Source organism: Neoarius graeffei, chromosome 2 (genome assembly GCF_027579695.1).
Source record: "Neoarius graeffei isolate fNeoGra1 chromosome 2, fNeoGra1.pri, whole genome shotgun sequence".
In the NCBI taxonomy this organism is placed as follows: Eukaryota; Metazoa; Chordata; class Actinopteri; order Siluriformes; family Ariidae; genus Neoarius; species Neoarius graeffei.
Window position 1 is genome coordinate 73,459,875 of NC_083570.1, and position 13,975 is coordinate 73,473,849.

Sequence of the window (13,975 nt, forward strand, 5' to 3'; positions counted from 1 at the left end):
GCCCATAGTCAGCTGGGATAGGTTCCAGCTTGCCAGTGACCCTGTACAGGATAAGTGGCTACAGACGATGGATGGATGGATACGTGGGTCATTTTTTGACACATTCTCGTTTTAAATTGCTGTATGCCAGAACGAACATTTGGTACTCTGGACTCATTTTGTGGTGACACACCTCATTTGTTATTCTTTGCTTAATAGTTTATAAATTAATTATTAACCTTATATTAGCAATAAAACCATAATCATTACACTGAGAATGTGTACACAATCTGTCATGCTCCGCTCCGGACATCCACTCCAGAGATTATGGATCTCTCACACCAGTGCCAATCCGGATCCGGGACAGGAATTCCTTCTCCCCTGAACTTACTTCCTGGTTTTCACTACTGCTTATTTAAAGGCCATTCTCAGACTCTGTTTTTGCCAGAACGTCTCGTTTGCTTCTCTAGCTGTTTCTGTGCCTCTCTTGCTCCTCAGAGGTTTTCTCTCTAGCTATTTTCTCTTGTCCATAGTTTTTGCACTAGCGGTTTTCTGGTTCTTGTTTTTTTGCACTAAGGGTTATTTCTGGGTCATGGTTTTTGCACTAAGGGTTATTTCTGGTTCATGGTTTCTTGCACTAAGGGTCTTTCTTGTTCATGTTTTTTTGCGCTGGCGTTTTTGTCTTTGCCGGTCATGTTTTTGTCAAGTTGTTTGTTCTCATTTTGCCCTGACTATTTTTGCTATTTGTTTTTTGTTGTTTATCCTTTTGCCACACCCTTTCTTCCCTGTATTAAATCATCTTATTGGATTACTGTCTGTGTTCTGTTTTTGGATCCTAACTTCACCATACCTCCACCAGCCCTAACGGTATGTTCTGGCCAACATGGATCCAGCGGAACTCCCCCATCTGAGAACGGCCATCCAGCAGCAAGGGACTCTCCTCGGGACCCACCAAGAAGACCCACAACAAATTACCCTGAACCTTGCCACCCTGCCCAACGCACTCAACCTTCTCACTACGCAGATGCAGCGCTGTCAAGCCGTGCCTACCCCTGCTCAGCTGTCTCCTACTCCAGCTCCTGCCACCACCTTTCTCCACGAACCGAGACTTCCAGTACCTCAGCCCTACAATGGAGAACCAGGTACTTGCAGATCGTTTTTGTCTCAATGTTCGTTGATTCTAGAACTGTAACCTCTGGCCTTCCCCACAGAATGCTCCCGGGTAGCATATACAATAACCCTCTTCACCGGCAAGGCCAGAGAGTGGGGAACTGCGGTCTGGGATGCCAATGCACCCTTTTGTTCCAGTTTCAAGGATTTCTCCTGAGGAGATGAGTTGAACTTTCGACTGCTCTCTGTCTGGCCAGGAGGTGGCCAGAGAGCTCATGGAGCTGCGGCAGGGGTCCCGGTCTACCTCGGATTATGCCATCGAGTTCCAGACATTGGCGGCTTCCTGCGGTTGGAATGAGAACACCCAGATCGACGTGTTTCTGCACAGCTTGTCCGACGCCATCAAGGATGAGTTGGTATCGCAGGAACTGCCGTCAGACCTCTCCAGCCTCATGGACCTCGCCAACCTCATCGACGCTTGGATCCAGCAATGGAGGAGAGAGAAGAACCACCCCAGATTCACCTCCTCTCCGCCTCCTGCCGCGTCCATCGAACCTATGCAGGTAGACTGGGTTTGGGTGTCAGCAGAGGAACGACCTTGCCAGTGGAGCACGGGGGCCTGCTTCTACTGCGGTCAGCTGGGACACATCTGCCGAGCCTACCCGCTAAAAGGACAAGCCCACCAGTGAATCAAGGGGCCCTGGTGGGCAATGCTCGGAACCAGTCCCCCACTAATCATCCATTATCTCCGGTCATCATTATCCATGACAACCGGCATCACCACCTCCAGGCCCTTGTCAACTCGGGGGCAGACAGGAACCTGATGTGCTCTGCCACTGCCAAGCATCTGGGAATCCTGCTACTTGCTCTTGATGTCCCTCTCACTGTCCTGACACTCAATGGCACTGGCTTGACCAACATCACCTACCTTACCACCCCACTCACCCTAAGGATTTCTGGTAACCACTCAGATACCATCCAGCTTCACATCATGAACAACTCCCATGTACCCATCATCCTAGGATTACCATGGCTAATGCAGCACAACCCCCAACTTAACTGGGCTGACAACACCATCCTAGGCTGGAGCCAGTCCTGACTAGCTTCCTGTCTGAACTCTGCTCTGCCTCTCGCCAAACCATCGCAGCCTTCAGCCAGCGAGTTCCCCGACCTCTCTCACGTGCCTTTGGAATATCTGGATCTCAAACTTGTTTTCAGCAAGACCCAAACAGTGTCCCTCCCTCCTCACAGACCCTATGACTGTGGTATCGACCTCCTACCCAGGACAGCACCACCTAAAGGATGACTCTACTCTCTCTCCCATCGAAAGGCAAGCCATAGAGATGTATATCTCCGAATCTTTGGCAGCTGGGATCATCTCTCCTTCCTCTTCCCCAGCAGGGGTGGGATTCTTCTTTGTGGAAAAGGACAAGTCACTCAACCCCTGCATTGACTATTGGGGTCTCAACGCCATCACGGTCAAGAACTGCTACCCGCTACTGCTCATGACCACAGCCTTTGAACTACTCCAGGGAGCAAAGGTATTCACCAAGCTAGAACTATGCAATGCATACCATCTTGTCAGGATCAGGGAGGGGGACGAGTGGAAGATGGCCTTTAACACCACCACTGGTCACTACAAGTACCTCATGGTCCCTTTTGGCCTGACCAATGAGCCCAGTCTTCCAGGCACTTGTTAACAATGTCTTAAGGGACTTCCTAAACATCTTCGTTTTCATGTACCTGGATGACATCCTGATCTCCCACTCCCTGGAGGAACATCAGGGTCATGTCCGGCAGGTCCTCCAGCGCCTGCTAGAGAACAAGTTGTTCGTCAAGGTGGAAAAGAGCGAATTTCACCAGAGCTCTGTCTCGTTTCTGGGATTCATCTCCTCTCTGGCAAGGATCCAGATGGACCCCCCTCAAGCTCGAGGCAGTTGCCAATTGGCCCACCCCATCTTCGAGACGAGAGCTCCAGCGCTTCCTAGGATTTGCCAACTTCTACAGGCGCTTCATTCACAACTTCAGCATGGTGGCCAGACCTCTTTCAGCCTTGACCAAGACCCAACTCAAGTGGGGGGAGGAAGCAGAGAAAGCCTTTTCCACGCTCAAGCACAGGTTTACCACAGCATCCATTCTCACCATACCCGATCCTACCACGCAGTTTATTGTCGAGGTCAACGCTTCCAAGTCAGGAGTTGGAGCTATACTATCCCAGAGGGCCAGTGGTGACAAGGTCCACCCATGCTCCTTCTCCCACCGGCTATCCCCAGCCGAACGGAATTATGACATCGGCGACTGAGAACTACTGGCTGTTAAACTAGCCTTGGAGGAGTGGAGGCACTGGCTTGAGGGGTCTGGACTGACCATAAGAATCTGGAATACCTCAAGTCCACTAAACGCCTGAATTCCTGTCAAGCCTGTTGGTCTCTTCTCCCAGTTCAACTTCATGCTCTCCTACCACCCAGGCTCCAAGAACGGCAAACCCGATGCCCTGTCCAGGATGTTCTCTTCCCACCAAGAAGAATCCAAGTCACCCGAGACCATCCTTCCTCCACGCTGCCTGGTGGGAGCTGCCATTCTAGAGGTTGAGATGCTTGTGCAGAAAGCCCTGGAGCATGACCCTGGTGAAGGTAACCCCAACAACACTCCTCCTAACCATCTGTTTGTTCTCTGTCCTGTGCAAACCCAGGTGCTGCAGTGGGGTCATGGCTCCAAGCTGGCCTGTCATCTGGGAGCTGCCCAAACCTTGGCACTCATCCAGCAGTGCTTTTGGTGGCCATCCATCAAGGAGGATGTCCAGGAGTTCATGGCAACCTGCAACACATGCTCCTGGAACAAGACAGCCAATCGACCCCCTGCTGGCTTGCTAAGACCCCTCCTGACTCCACATTGACCTTGGTCTCACATCACCCTGGACTTTGTCACTGGACTCCCCAACTCAGGTGGCAACACATGCATCCTCACTGTCCTTGACCATTTCTCCAAGACTGTTTATTTCATTCCTCTGCCCAAGCTCCCCTCAGCCAAAGAAACCGCAGAATTACTCATCCACCACATCTTCCACCTACATGGACTACCCACCAACATCGTTTCTGACCGGGGCCCTCAGTTCACTGCACAGTTCTGGAGGGCCTTCTGCAAACTCCTCATCGGGGCCACCTGTAGCCTCACCTCAGGCTTCCACCAACAGCCAGGCAGAACAGGTGAACCAGACTTTGGAGGTTGCACTCGGGTGCATGGGGTCCAGGGATGCCAGTTCTTGGGGTAAGTACCTACCCTGGATCGAGTACGCTCATAACACACTTCCTTCATCTGCCACAGGTCTCTCACCCTTCCAGTGCTCCCTAGGTTACCAACCACCACTCTTCCCCAACCAAGAGGAGGAGGTTGCTGTACCCTCAGCCCAGACCTTCATACGCCACCGCAGGAGGACCTGGGCATTGGCCTGGAGAAAATTCAGTCGCTCTACCCTAGCATCCAAGAGGCAGGCCAACAAACACCGCTCTAAGGTGCCCACTTACCAGGTGGGGCAACGAGTCATGCTCTCCACATGCCATCTGCCACTCAAAACTGTCTCCTGCAAGCTGGCTCCCAGGTACCTAGGACCCTTCCTCATCAAAAAGGTAATCAACCCATGTTCTGTCAGACTGGCACTACCACTCACCATGTGACGTATCCACCCCACATTCCACGTGTCGCAGCTTAAACCTCTGGTCTCCCACCCTCCAAACCCCCTCCTCCTCCCATCGATGGTGGTGAGGCCTACACGGTCAAGAAACTGCTGAAGGCACGGCAGCGAGGCAGAGGACTCCAGTACCTGGTGGACTGGGAAGGTTACGATCCCAAGGAGAGAAGTTGGGTCCCTTCCAGGTTCATCTTAAACCCAACCCTCATCTCTGACTTCCACTGGCAACATGCTAACACTCTTCCTAAAGCACCTGGAGGCACTCGTTGAAGGGGGGGGGGGGTACTGTCATGCTCTGCCCCGGACACCCACTCCGGAGATTACGGATCTCTCATGCCAGCGCCAATCCAGATCCGGGACAGGAACTCCTTCTCCCCCTGAACTTTATTTCCTGGTTTTCACTGCTGCTTATTTAAAGGCCATTCTCAGACTGTTTTTTGCCAGAATGTCTCGTTTGCTTCTCTAGCAGTTTCTGTGCCTCTCTTGCTCCTCATGGTTTTTCTCTCTAGCTATTTTTTCTTTTGTCCATGGTTTCTTGCACTAAGGGGTTTTTGTTTTGTTTTTTGTTCATGGTTTTTTGCGCTAGCATTTGTCTTTGCCTGTCAAGCTGTTTTGTTCTCATTTTGCCCTGACTATTTTTGCTATTTGTGGGTGTGTGTTTTTTTTTTTTTTTTTTTTTTTTGTCGTCCTGTTTGTTTCTTTTGCCACACCCTTTCTTCCCTGTATTAAATCATCTTATTTACTGGATTACTGTCTGTGTTCTGTTTTTGGATCCTAACTTCACCATACCGCCACTAGCCCTAACACAATCAGTACAATGTTAATGAAAAGCTCTGGGATTTTTTTTTTTTTTTTTTTTAAACCTGGGCCCTATTTTGTCATCTCTTTGGGTGCAAATTTACTAGGGACAAAAACAAAAGTGAATTAGAATGCTATAACTGGCAATTGCAAAATGGCTATACAGTGTAATCCTACCAGGCAAACATCCACATCAAAGTAAACTGCTTGTTTTCAGCACTGACAGGCTCAATGTTAAGTGTTGGGCAACATGGAAAAAAAATCCCTACTAGGATACATCTGTGTCTGTTTACCTCAAACAGTAAAGAAACTGGAGAAAATGACTTTCTCCATTCATTGTTTTTAGCTTTCTCTTATTCTGGTCTCGGCCACACAACCCCATTCAGTGCCTGTAGTTGATTATCACATGGGGGCTGTTTACTGATGTTTACAAAAGGGATCCTTTCCATGTTGTCAGACACTCATTCATATTGTCGTAATCATTGAAATACTCATGCTTTACTTTGGAAATAGACCTCTTCACAAATTCTACATGGCTTCTCCTTTTGTAGATGTTAGCGGTTACCAGTTAGAGCCAGAGGTGGAAAAAGGACCCAACTTCATTACTTAAGTCAAAGTGTAGATCTCACTGGTCAAATGTGACTCCGATACACGTGAAAGTTGTCCAGTCAAATTTTTACTTAAGTTAAAGTACTTGCTTTTTTTTTTTTAAATACTTAAGTATTAAAAGTACATTTTCTGTCAATGCATTATTGTATTACTGCCACAACGCTTAGAAAACCTAACGCCGTTACCAAAGACCGAAATGTGAATTCACAAAATGAACACACTGGTTTAACGTTAAACTAGCTAGTCAGTGAAACTCCACCTCACATGCTAGCAAACTCTTTTCAAACTTGAAATCCTATTGGGTAGCTAACGTTACTAGAAAAGAGAGATTTCTACATTTGTTTATTTGGCAAGATTATGCTAAAACATTTCTGAAAGGACTTCAGAGAAGTTAACATTATTCATGTTAGTATAACTCCATTTTTACATGCTAACTAACAGTGTCCAAGTCAACTAGCCATGTGTTAACGTTAGCTGTGGACAAGGTGATGGCAACTTGGTAGGCAAATCTAGAAGAAGAAACCTCTATTCATCACATGCACACTTCAAGCACAGTGAAATTCATCCTCTGCATTTAACCCATCTGAAGCAGTGGGCAGCCACACCGGAGCAGTCAGGGGTCAGGTACCTTGCTCAAGGGCACCTCAGCCCAAGGCCGCCCCACGTCAACCTAACTGCATGTCTTTGGATTGTGGGGGAAACCGGAGCACCCGGAGGAAACCCACGCAGACACGGGGAGAACATGCAAACTCCGCACAGAAAGGCCCTCGCCGGCCGCTGAGTTCGAACCCAGAACCTTCTTGCTGTGAGGCGACCGTGCTAACCACTACACCACCGTGCCACCCTGGTGGTGAAAAGTCATTTGACTAACCAGACTGCACAGCTATTGCAACGTTATCGCTAGCTCTAAAAGCACAGACAACTTCGTTGCAAGCTTTCTCTTCGAATAAAATGTTTATATGCCTCAATATGTTTCTGAAGGTCGGACGGCGAGTTTTTGTAGGCCGTGATGTGGTTTGTTTTCGGCAAATAAAGCAAACATTTAAAACGAAACGAATCTTTAATCCTGTCAGAAAACTGAAACATGGGTTCTAGGTAAAGCCATGGATGTGTGTGTGCATTCCCCAGAAGAACCGCCTCCTTCCATTCTGCCATCAACTGATCGTGTTCAAATAATGCTGCTGAGAAATCACTGAACTTGATTTTATACAGTCTATGGACGTGACCCTAGAGATTGCTGATGGGCTGTCGCAGTGTCACCTGCGAAAAAACCAATCACGTTTTAGAAAAGAAAAGAAAAAAACATCCACTTTCAAAGCTACGTCATAGTAACGAGTAACAAGGACCTTGACAGAAATGTAGTGGAGTGAAAAGTACGATATTTGCCTTTCAACTGTATTGAAGTTAAAGTCATAAGTTTCCAAAAAAAACCTCAAGTAAAGATACTCAAAAAGTGTACTTAAAGTACAGTACTCAAGTAAACGTACTTCGTTACTGTCCACCTCTGGTTAGAGCTAACTCAATATTGGACCATTTTCAAACTTTTGTCCCTAGCAAATATTTGGACCCAAAGAGATAGGAAAATAGAAAAGTTGAAAATCCTACAGCTTTCTTTCACAAATACTATAATATTATTCATTAACAATAATCATCATTAGACCCTTCTCGGCAGTGGAAGACTCACTGAGTGCAGCCAGACAGGACAGTGCAGCAGCCTGGATCTTGCTATTGTCAGGGTAGGAGAGACACGCTTTCACTGCCACTCTGTGCACACCATTCTGCACCAAGATACTGAAGTAACTTTCTGAAATGTAGAAACTTACAAAGTAAATTCTTCACAAAAGAAATGAATTCACCCTGGATAGAGATCAAAAGATCCATGATGGTAGAACAAGGTTGAACCTGACGACCATTGCACTAGCAGTGACTATCAAGTCCAAATAAGTAGTATAAAAGACACATCTCATCACGTTTCCTGTGCTTGACTTGCCCACCTGAAGTAAATTTCCACAGCAGGCAGCAGCCCACCTCCTGGACAGCCTCTGACTGTGAGAACGCCTCCACTGCCTGACAAACTAAGCTGTAGCATTTTTCAGTCTTGGACATCAGGATCTCTACATTGCTTGCTAGGATCCAGATAAACACACAAACATGCAGTGAGATTCTTATCATGGAACTTGCCTCATCATGCAAATGTTGTTATACAACCCCGATTCCAAAAAAGTTGGGACAAAGTACAAATTGTAAATAAAAACGGAATGCGATAATTTACAAATCTCAAAAACTGATATTGTATTCACAATAGAACATAGACAACATATCAAATGTCGAAAGTGAGACATTTTGAAATTTCATGCCAAATATTGGCTCATTTGAAATTTCATGACAGCAACACATCTCAAAAAAGTTGGGACAGGGGCAATAAGAGGCTGGAAAAGTTAAAGGTACAAAAAAGGAACAGCTGGAGGACCAAATTGCAACTCATTAGGTCAATTGGCAATAGGTCATTAACATGACTGGGTATAAAAAGAGCATCTTGGAGTGGCAGCGGCTCTCAGAAGTAAAGATGGGAAGAGGATCACCAATCCCCCTAATTCTGCGCCGACAAATAGTGGCGCAATATCAGAAAGGAGTTCGACAGTGTAAAATTGCAAAGAGTTTGAACATATCATCATCTACAGTGCATAATATCATCAAAAGATTCAGAGAATCTGGAAGAATCTCTGTGCGTAAGGATCAAGGCCGGAAAACCATACTGGGTGCCCGTGATCTTCGGGGTCTTAGATGGCACTGCATCACATACAGGCATGCTTCTGTATTGGAAATCACAAAATGGGCTCAGGAATATTTCCAGAGAACATTATCTGTGAACACAATTCACCGTGCCATCCGCCGTTGCCAGCTAAAACTCTATAGTTCAAAGAAGAAGCCGTATCTAAACATGATCCGGAAGCGCAGACGTCTTCTCTGGGCCAAGGCTCATTTAAAATGGACTGTGGCAAAGTGGAAAACTGTTCTGTGGTCAGACGAATCAAAATTTGAAGATCTTTATGGAAATCAGGGACGCCGTGTCATTCGGACTAAAGAGGAGAAGGACGACCCAAGTTGTTATCAGCACTCAGTTCAGAAGCCTGCATCTCTGATGGTATGGGGTTGCATTAGTGCATGTGGCATGGGCAGCTTACACATCTGGAAAGACACCATCAATGCTGAAAGGTATATCCAGGTTCTAGAGCAACATATGCTCCCATCCAGACGACGTCTCTTTCAGGGAAGACCTTGCATTTTCCAACATGACAATGCCAAACCACATACTGCATCAATTACAGCATCATGGCTGCGTAGAAGAAGGGTCCGGGTACTGAACTGGCCAGCCTGCAGTCCAGATCTTTCACCCATAGAAAACATTTGGCGCATCATAAAACGGAAGATACGACAAAAAAGACCTAAGACAGTTGAGCAACTAGAATCCTACATTAGACAAGAATGGGTTAACATTCCTATCCCTAAACTTGAGCATACATTAGACAAGAATGGGTTAACATTCCTATCCCTAAACTTGAGCAACTTGTCTCCTCAGTCCCCAGACGTTTACAGACTGTTGTAAAGAGAAAAGGGGATGTCTCACAGTGGTAAACATGGCCTTGTCCCAACTTTTTTGAGATGTGTTGTTGTCATGAAATTTAAAATCACCTAATTTTTCACTTTAAATGATACATTTTCTCAGTTTAAACATTTGATATGTCATCTATGTTCTATTCTGAATAAAATATGGAGTTTTGAAAATTCCACATCATTGCATTCCGTTTTTATTTACAATTTGTACTTTGTCCCAACTTTTTTGGAATCGGGGTTGTACATGAAGCAAGGTGCTTTATGTAATTAGATACAGATGCTTAAATTAGTTCCAATTATCCTGATTCAATGTTACAGATATTAGTAATAAATTTTACTACTTAGCTTAAATCCACTTACACAATTACTGTATTATAGCAATGTCTTTTGCCTAAATCCTTCCATTACTTTATGCTCATAGCATCACAGAAAATGGAATATAGAAAATGGATAAACACAAAACATTAACTGAAAACAGTCCAAAAAAAAAAAAAAAAAAGAGGATAGACCATGTCTTACCAGGCTCAGCCAATGGTATGAGAACATGCAGTGCAGACAACACCACGTTCTCACTGTCCTTGAACCTCCTGAGCACATTCAGAACCACGGCATGATCCTTCTTCTCAATAAACTCCACCTGATGTTCTTCTGGAACTGGGGATTAAACACACACAAAGTAATAAATAGCATTACTGTAGAGCTATAATAGTCTACACAAAACTGAATGCACTTAAAACATAAAATAAGCAATAATCAACAGTTTACAAGTCAGGCTGATCCACTCATGACTCAGTAGCGCTAAATAATTAACCAGCACCAAGTGTGAATGGCACCTTTCTCCAGCAGCAGGCAGAGAGCAGAGCAGCCTTGGAGTTGCAGCTCCTCGCTTTGAGGAAAAGCCTTCATGGCCTCTACCACCAGCTCAAACACATCCATCTCCTCCTCTAGAACCTGCAAGATCAGCTCATCTGCCACACACACAAAGCACATAAGCAGTTGTTCTCCAGCACAGTATGTGCTGCTTGTTCATATTGATTACATATACTGCAGAGTGACAACATAATCTTTTCAGACTCAGAGTGTGCATGTACTATAAATATAATTACTGGATTAATCACAAGTATTTCGCTCAAATGGTGTGATTGATAAATTTGTTAAAAATAGAAAAAAGGGATGCTTCTCTTTTACACTTGCTGATTTTATATCTGAAACCTATTTATCTGAAAATCAAATGCCTTATATCCATCCATTATCCGTAACCACTTATCCTGTGCAGGGTCGCAGGCAAGCTGGAGCCTATCCCAGCTGACTATGGGCGTGAGGCAGGGTACACCCTGGACAAGTTTCCAAATCATCACAGGGCTGACACAGAGACAAACAACCATTCACACTCACATCCCCACTTATTGCCAATTTAGAGTCACCAGTTAACCTAACCTGCATGTCTTTGGACTGTGGGGGAAACCGAAGCACCCAGAGGAAACCCATGCAGACACGGGGAGAACATGCAAACTCCACAAAGAAAGGCCCCTGTCAGCCACTGGGCACGAACCCAGAACCTTCTTGCTGTGAGGAGACAGCGCTAACCACTACACCACTGTGCCACGAAATGCCTTATAGTGTTTTACAAATATAATTTAGTGTTTTAAAGGCTGAAAGAAACAAAGTGGAAATGAAAAACAAAGTGGATCACAAAAGAAGTACCTGTATGCAGCAAGGATTTCCTAAACGCAAAGAATGTAAACAAAACTCTCATATTCCTCACTCTCATAACTACAAACCTTTCCCACTAGTTTGAGTGTATTTACTGAATAATTCACAGGAGTTACAGAATAATAAGCTTTAAAATAAGCTATTATGTCAATCAATGATGACATGTAAACAAAAAGATAAACATATTCATTTGCAACATAATACTTCACTGACAATATGAAAATTAATTATGACAATTTGGCTCCTTGCAGCAAACCCAATAACAATGTGTTGATGGCGTACTAAAAAGACTGCAAATGAGTACAATGCATTAAATGCAAGTTACATAAAGAAATACCGATGGGCATTAATGTTGCTGTAGCCTGTACTTTGCTGTTCCTGGCAAGCAGTTGGACCTTAAAGTGCATATCACGGGTAAATTCAGGAGCAAGATCAATGTAATTCTCCTATTTTATATTAAACTTTGGTCAAATATCTGTAACATTCTGCATTCTCTGCAATTTTTTTTTACCTTGCGCAATACCAGAAAAATTCAGTTGAAATCAAGCCATTTGAGGAGAATTGGTCCGTCTCTGAAAAAACTTGCCATTTGAATTTCCCGGTAAACATTGATTTTCATGACGTCATCTGTGGGACGCCTCCCTCTGAATCCTACATCAGCGCTGGTTTGTTTATGAGAAAACGACCTGGTGGTTTTCTGCAAATTTCTTCAACGTTATCACGTAATTATTAAAATGGTTAGCAAATGTATCGTAGGAGGGTGTAGCAACACCAATCTTGATGGGGTTAGTACTCATCGTTTTCCAAAAGACCGGACGATGAGAGAGAAATGGGAGCGCTTGGTCTACACAGGCTGTGCACTGAAACTGTGCAAGCTCTCGCAGCCTGCTGGTGCTTCCGCAGGTGACATCACGAATCTGGCTCCAGACTCGCTTGGGATTTTTCCAGACGTGTTTTGTTATTTTATTTTTTTTCTGCTGTAGACAGATGGCCTTGTGCAAAATTACCCTTCTGGATGAGTGTGTAAAGGGACATATTTTCATATAAAAATTAAAAAACACTAAATTGGTCCAGAATATGCACTTTAAAATAGTGTACAGTAGTTGCAGCAGTGGCAATCTACTGCTGGATAGAAATCATGACCATATATCACTCTCCCTGATCAATAGTGCGTGTTTAAGACCTATTCGAAATCTATTAAATTGTCAGATTCATGCTATAAACCCAATTTAGAGGGGCTTATGAAACACACAGAGGATCAGACTCTTATCAGACAAATTTAAAAAGATTATTTATGATACTTCGTGAAGTGAAGACTACATTATGGTTGAATAACATAAATATGTAGGCTAATAGCAGAGGCTTGAGAGAGTCAGCGTACCTGACTTCAGCAACAAGGCTAGAGCTCGCAGCCCTACCATGATCACCTTCAGGTCTTTTTGATGCAAAGTCAGCATGTTTAGAATCTGCCTGTAAGACACACATACAGTAACTAAGACTTCAAATATACAGTAAACTCCATTAAGTCAATCTTATTAACAAGAGATGTGGCTGCTTTCACGTTCTTTATTTCTCTTGCATTTTAACGTTACTCCTATACTCTAGTATTGTTCCCAGCTACCCGTGATCTGAACTGGACACTCACTGGTGCACCCCGAGAACCTCCCAGCTCTTTCCAGCCTGCAGCGGTTGCACCAACTTGTCCAGGGTGGTGGGACAGAGCTCGATCAGCCGGCACAGCAGGGACCATCCCACCTAAATCAAATGTGACAGTGATTCATCCGCTAAACAGGGTTGGAAAAACTCACTGTAAAGAAATCAGAGGTATCTACCTGCTGAAGTTTGCTGTTGCTGCAAGATGACAATAGCAGCATCAATGGCTCATGGACATCTTTGTCTTGAAAGAGCTCTTCTGCTGAAACAGCAGAGGGGTTTTTTTTAAGCTCCTGAAATATCTCTCAAACCACAGCAGCTCAGTCAAATATAGATCAGTCTGTATGAATAAGTGTGATGGCTGCAACATCAACCATATGACACGTCTATAAATCACAGCATGTTTGTTTGCACTTACCCCCGTCATCTGTGAATGCCAGAAACAGGAGATCCTGGACGATTTGGACCATGGTGCCCAGCTGCTTTCCTTCCTCTAAACTGTTCTTCAGCCGCACAAGCAGCTTTTTCAGGCTTTTTTCCAAATCCTCCTTGTTCACCATGGTGTCTTCTAACACGCTGTCGCCCTGCTGACATTAAAAACGTGTCTCATTATTACATTTCCCCCTGATGCTGTAAACACTGCTCTGAGATGATGTTGCGATGAAACATCGCCCTGATAAAGAAGCACACCGACTTCCTAAAAACCACCGAAAGTTTGTAAATTAATCGAAACACTCATAGTCTCCTATAGCTTCGTAATTATTTTTAGGAGTTTTTAACAGAGCCCACAGGTAGGCGTGGCTTGTTGCT

The 13,975-nt window shown here is 44.8% G+C and overlaps 1 protein-coding gene across 6 annotated transcripts in view; it reads right to left on the reverse strand.

Moving 5' to 3' along the window:
• Positions 1–13,961, reverse strand: part of lrrk2 (leucine-rich repeat kinase 2) — an 84,121-nt gene extending 70,160 nt beyond the window's left edge. For 4 of the 6 annotated variants that reach the window (XM_060914929.1, XM_060914933.1, XM_060914931.1 and 1 more), the window contains exons 1-8: positions 13,584–13,961; positions 13,345–13,427; positions 13,158–13,267; positions 12,894–12,982; positions 10,633–10,767; positions 10,319–10,453; positions 8,179–8,310; positions 7,869–7,988 (exon numbers count right to left, since the gene is read on the reverse strand). In XM_060914929.1, coding sequence (XP_060770912.1) covers positions 7,869–7,988; positions 8,179–8,310; positions 10,319–10,453; positions 10,633–10,767; positions 12,894–12,982; positions 13,158–13,267; positions 13,345–13,427; positions 13,584–13,725 — 946 coding nt within the window. In that variant the 5' untranslated portion in view covers positions 13,726–13,961. The remainder of the gene's footprint in view (positions 1–7,868; positions 7,989–8,178; positions 8,311–10,318; positions 10,454–10,632; positions 10,768–12,893; positions 12,983–13,157; positions 13,268–13,344; positions 13,428–13,583) is intronic. The other 2 variants (XM_060914932.1, XM_060914930.1) reach the window with 1 other exon arrangement.
• Positions 13,962–13,975: the final 14 nt, after the last annotated feature.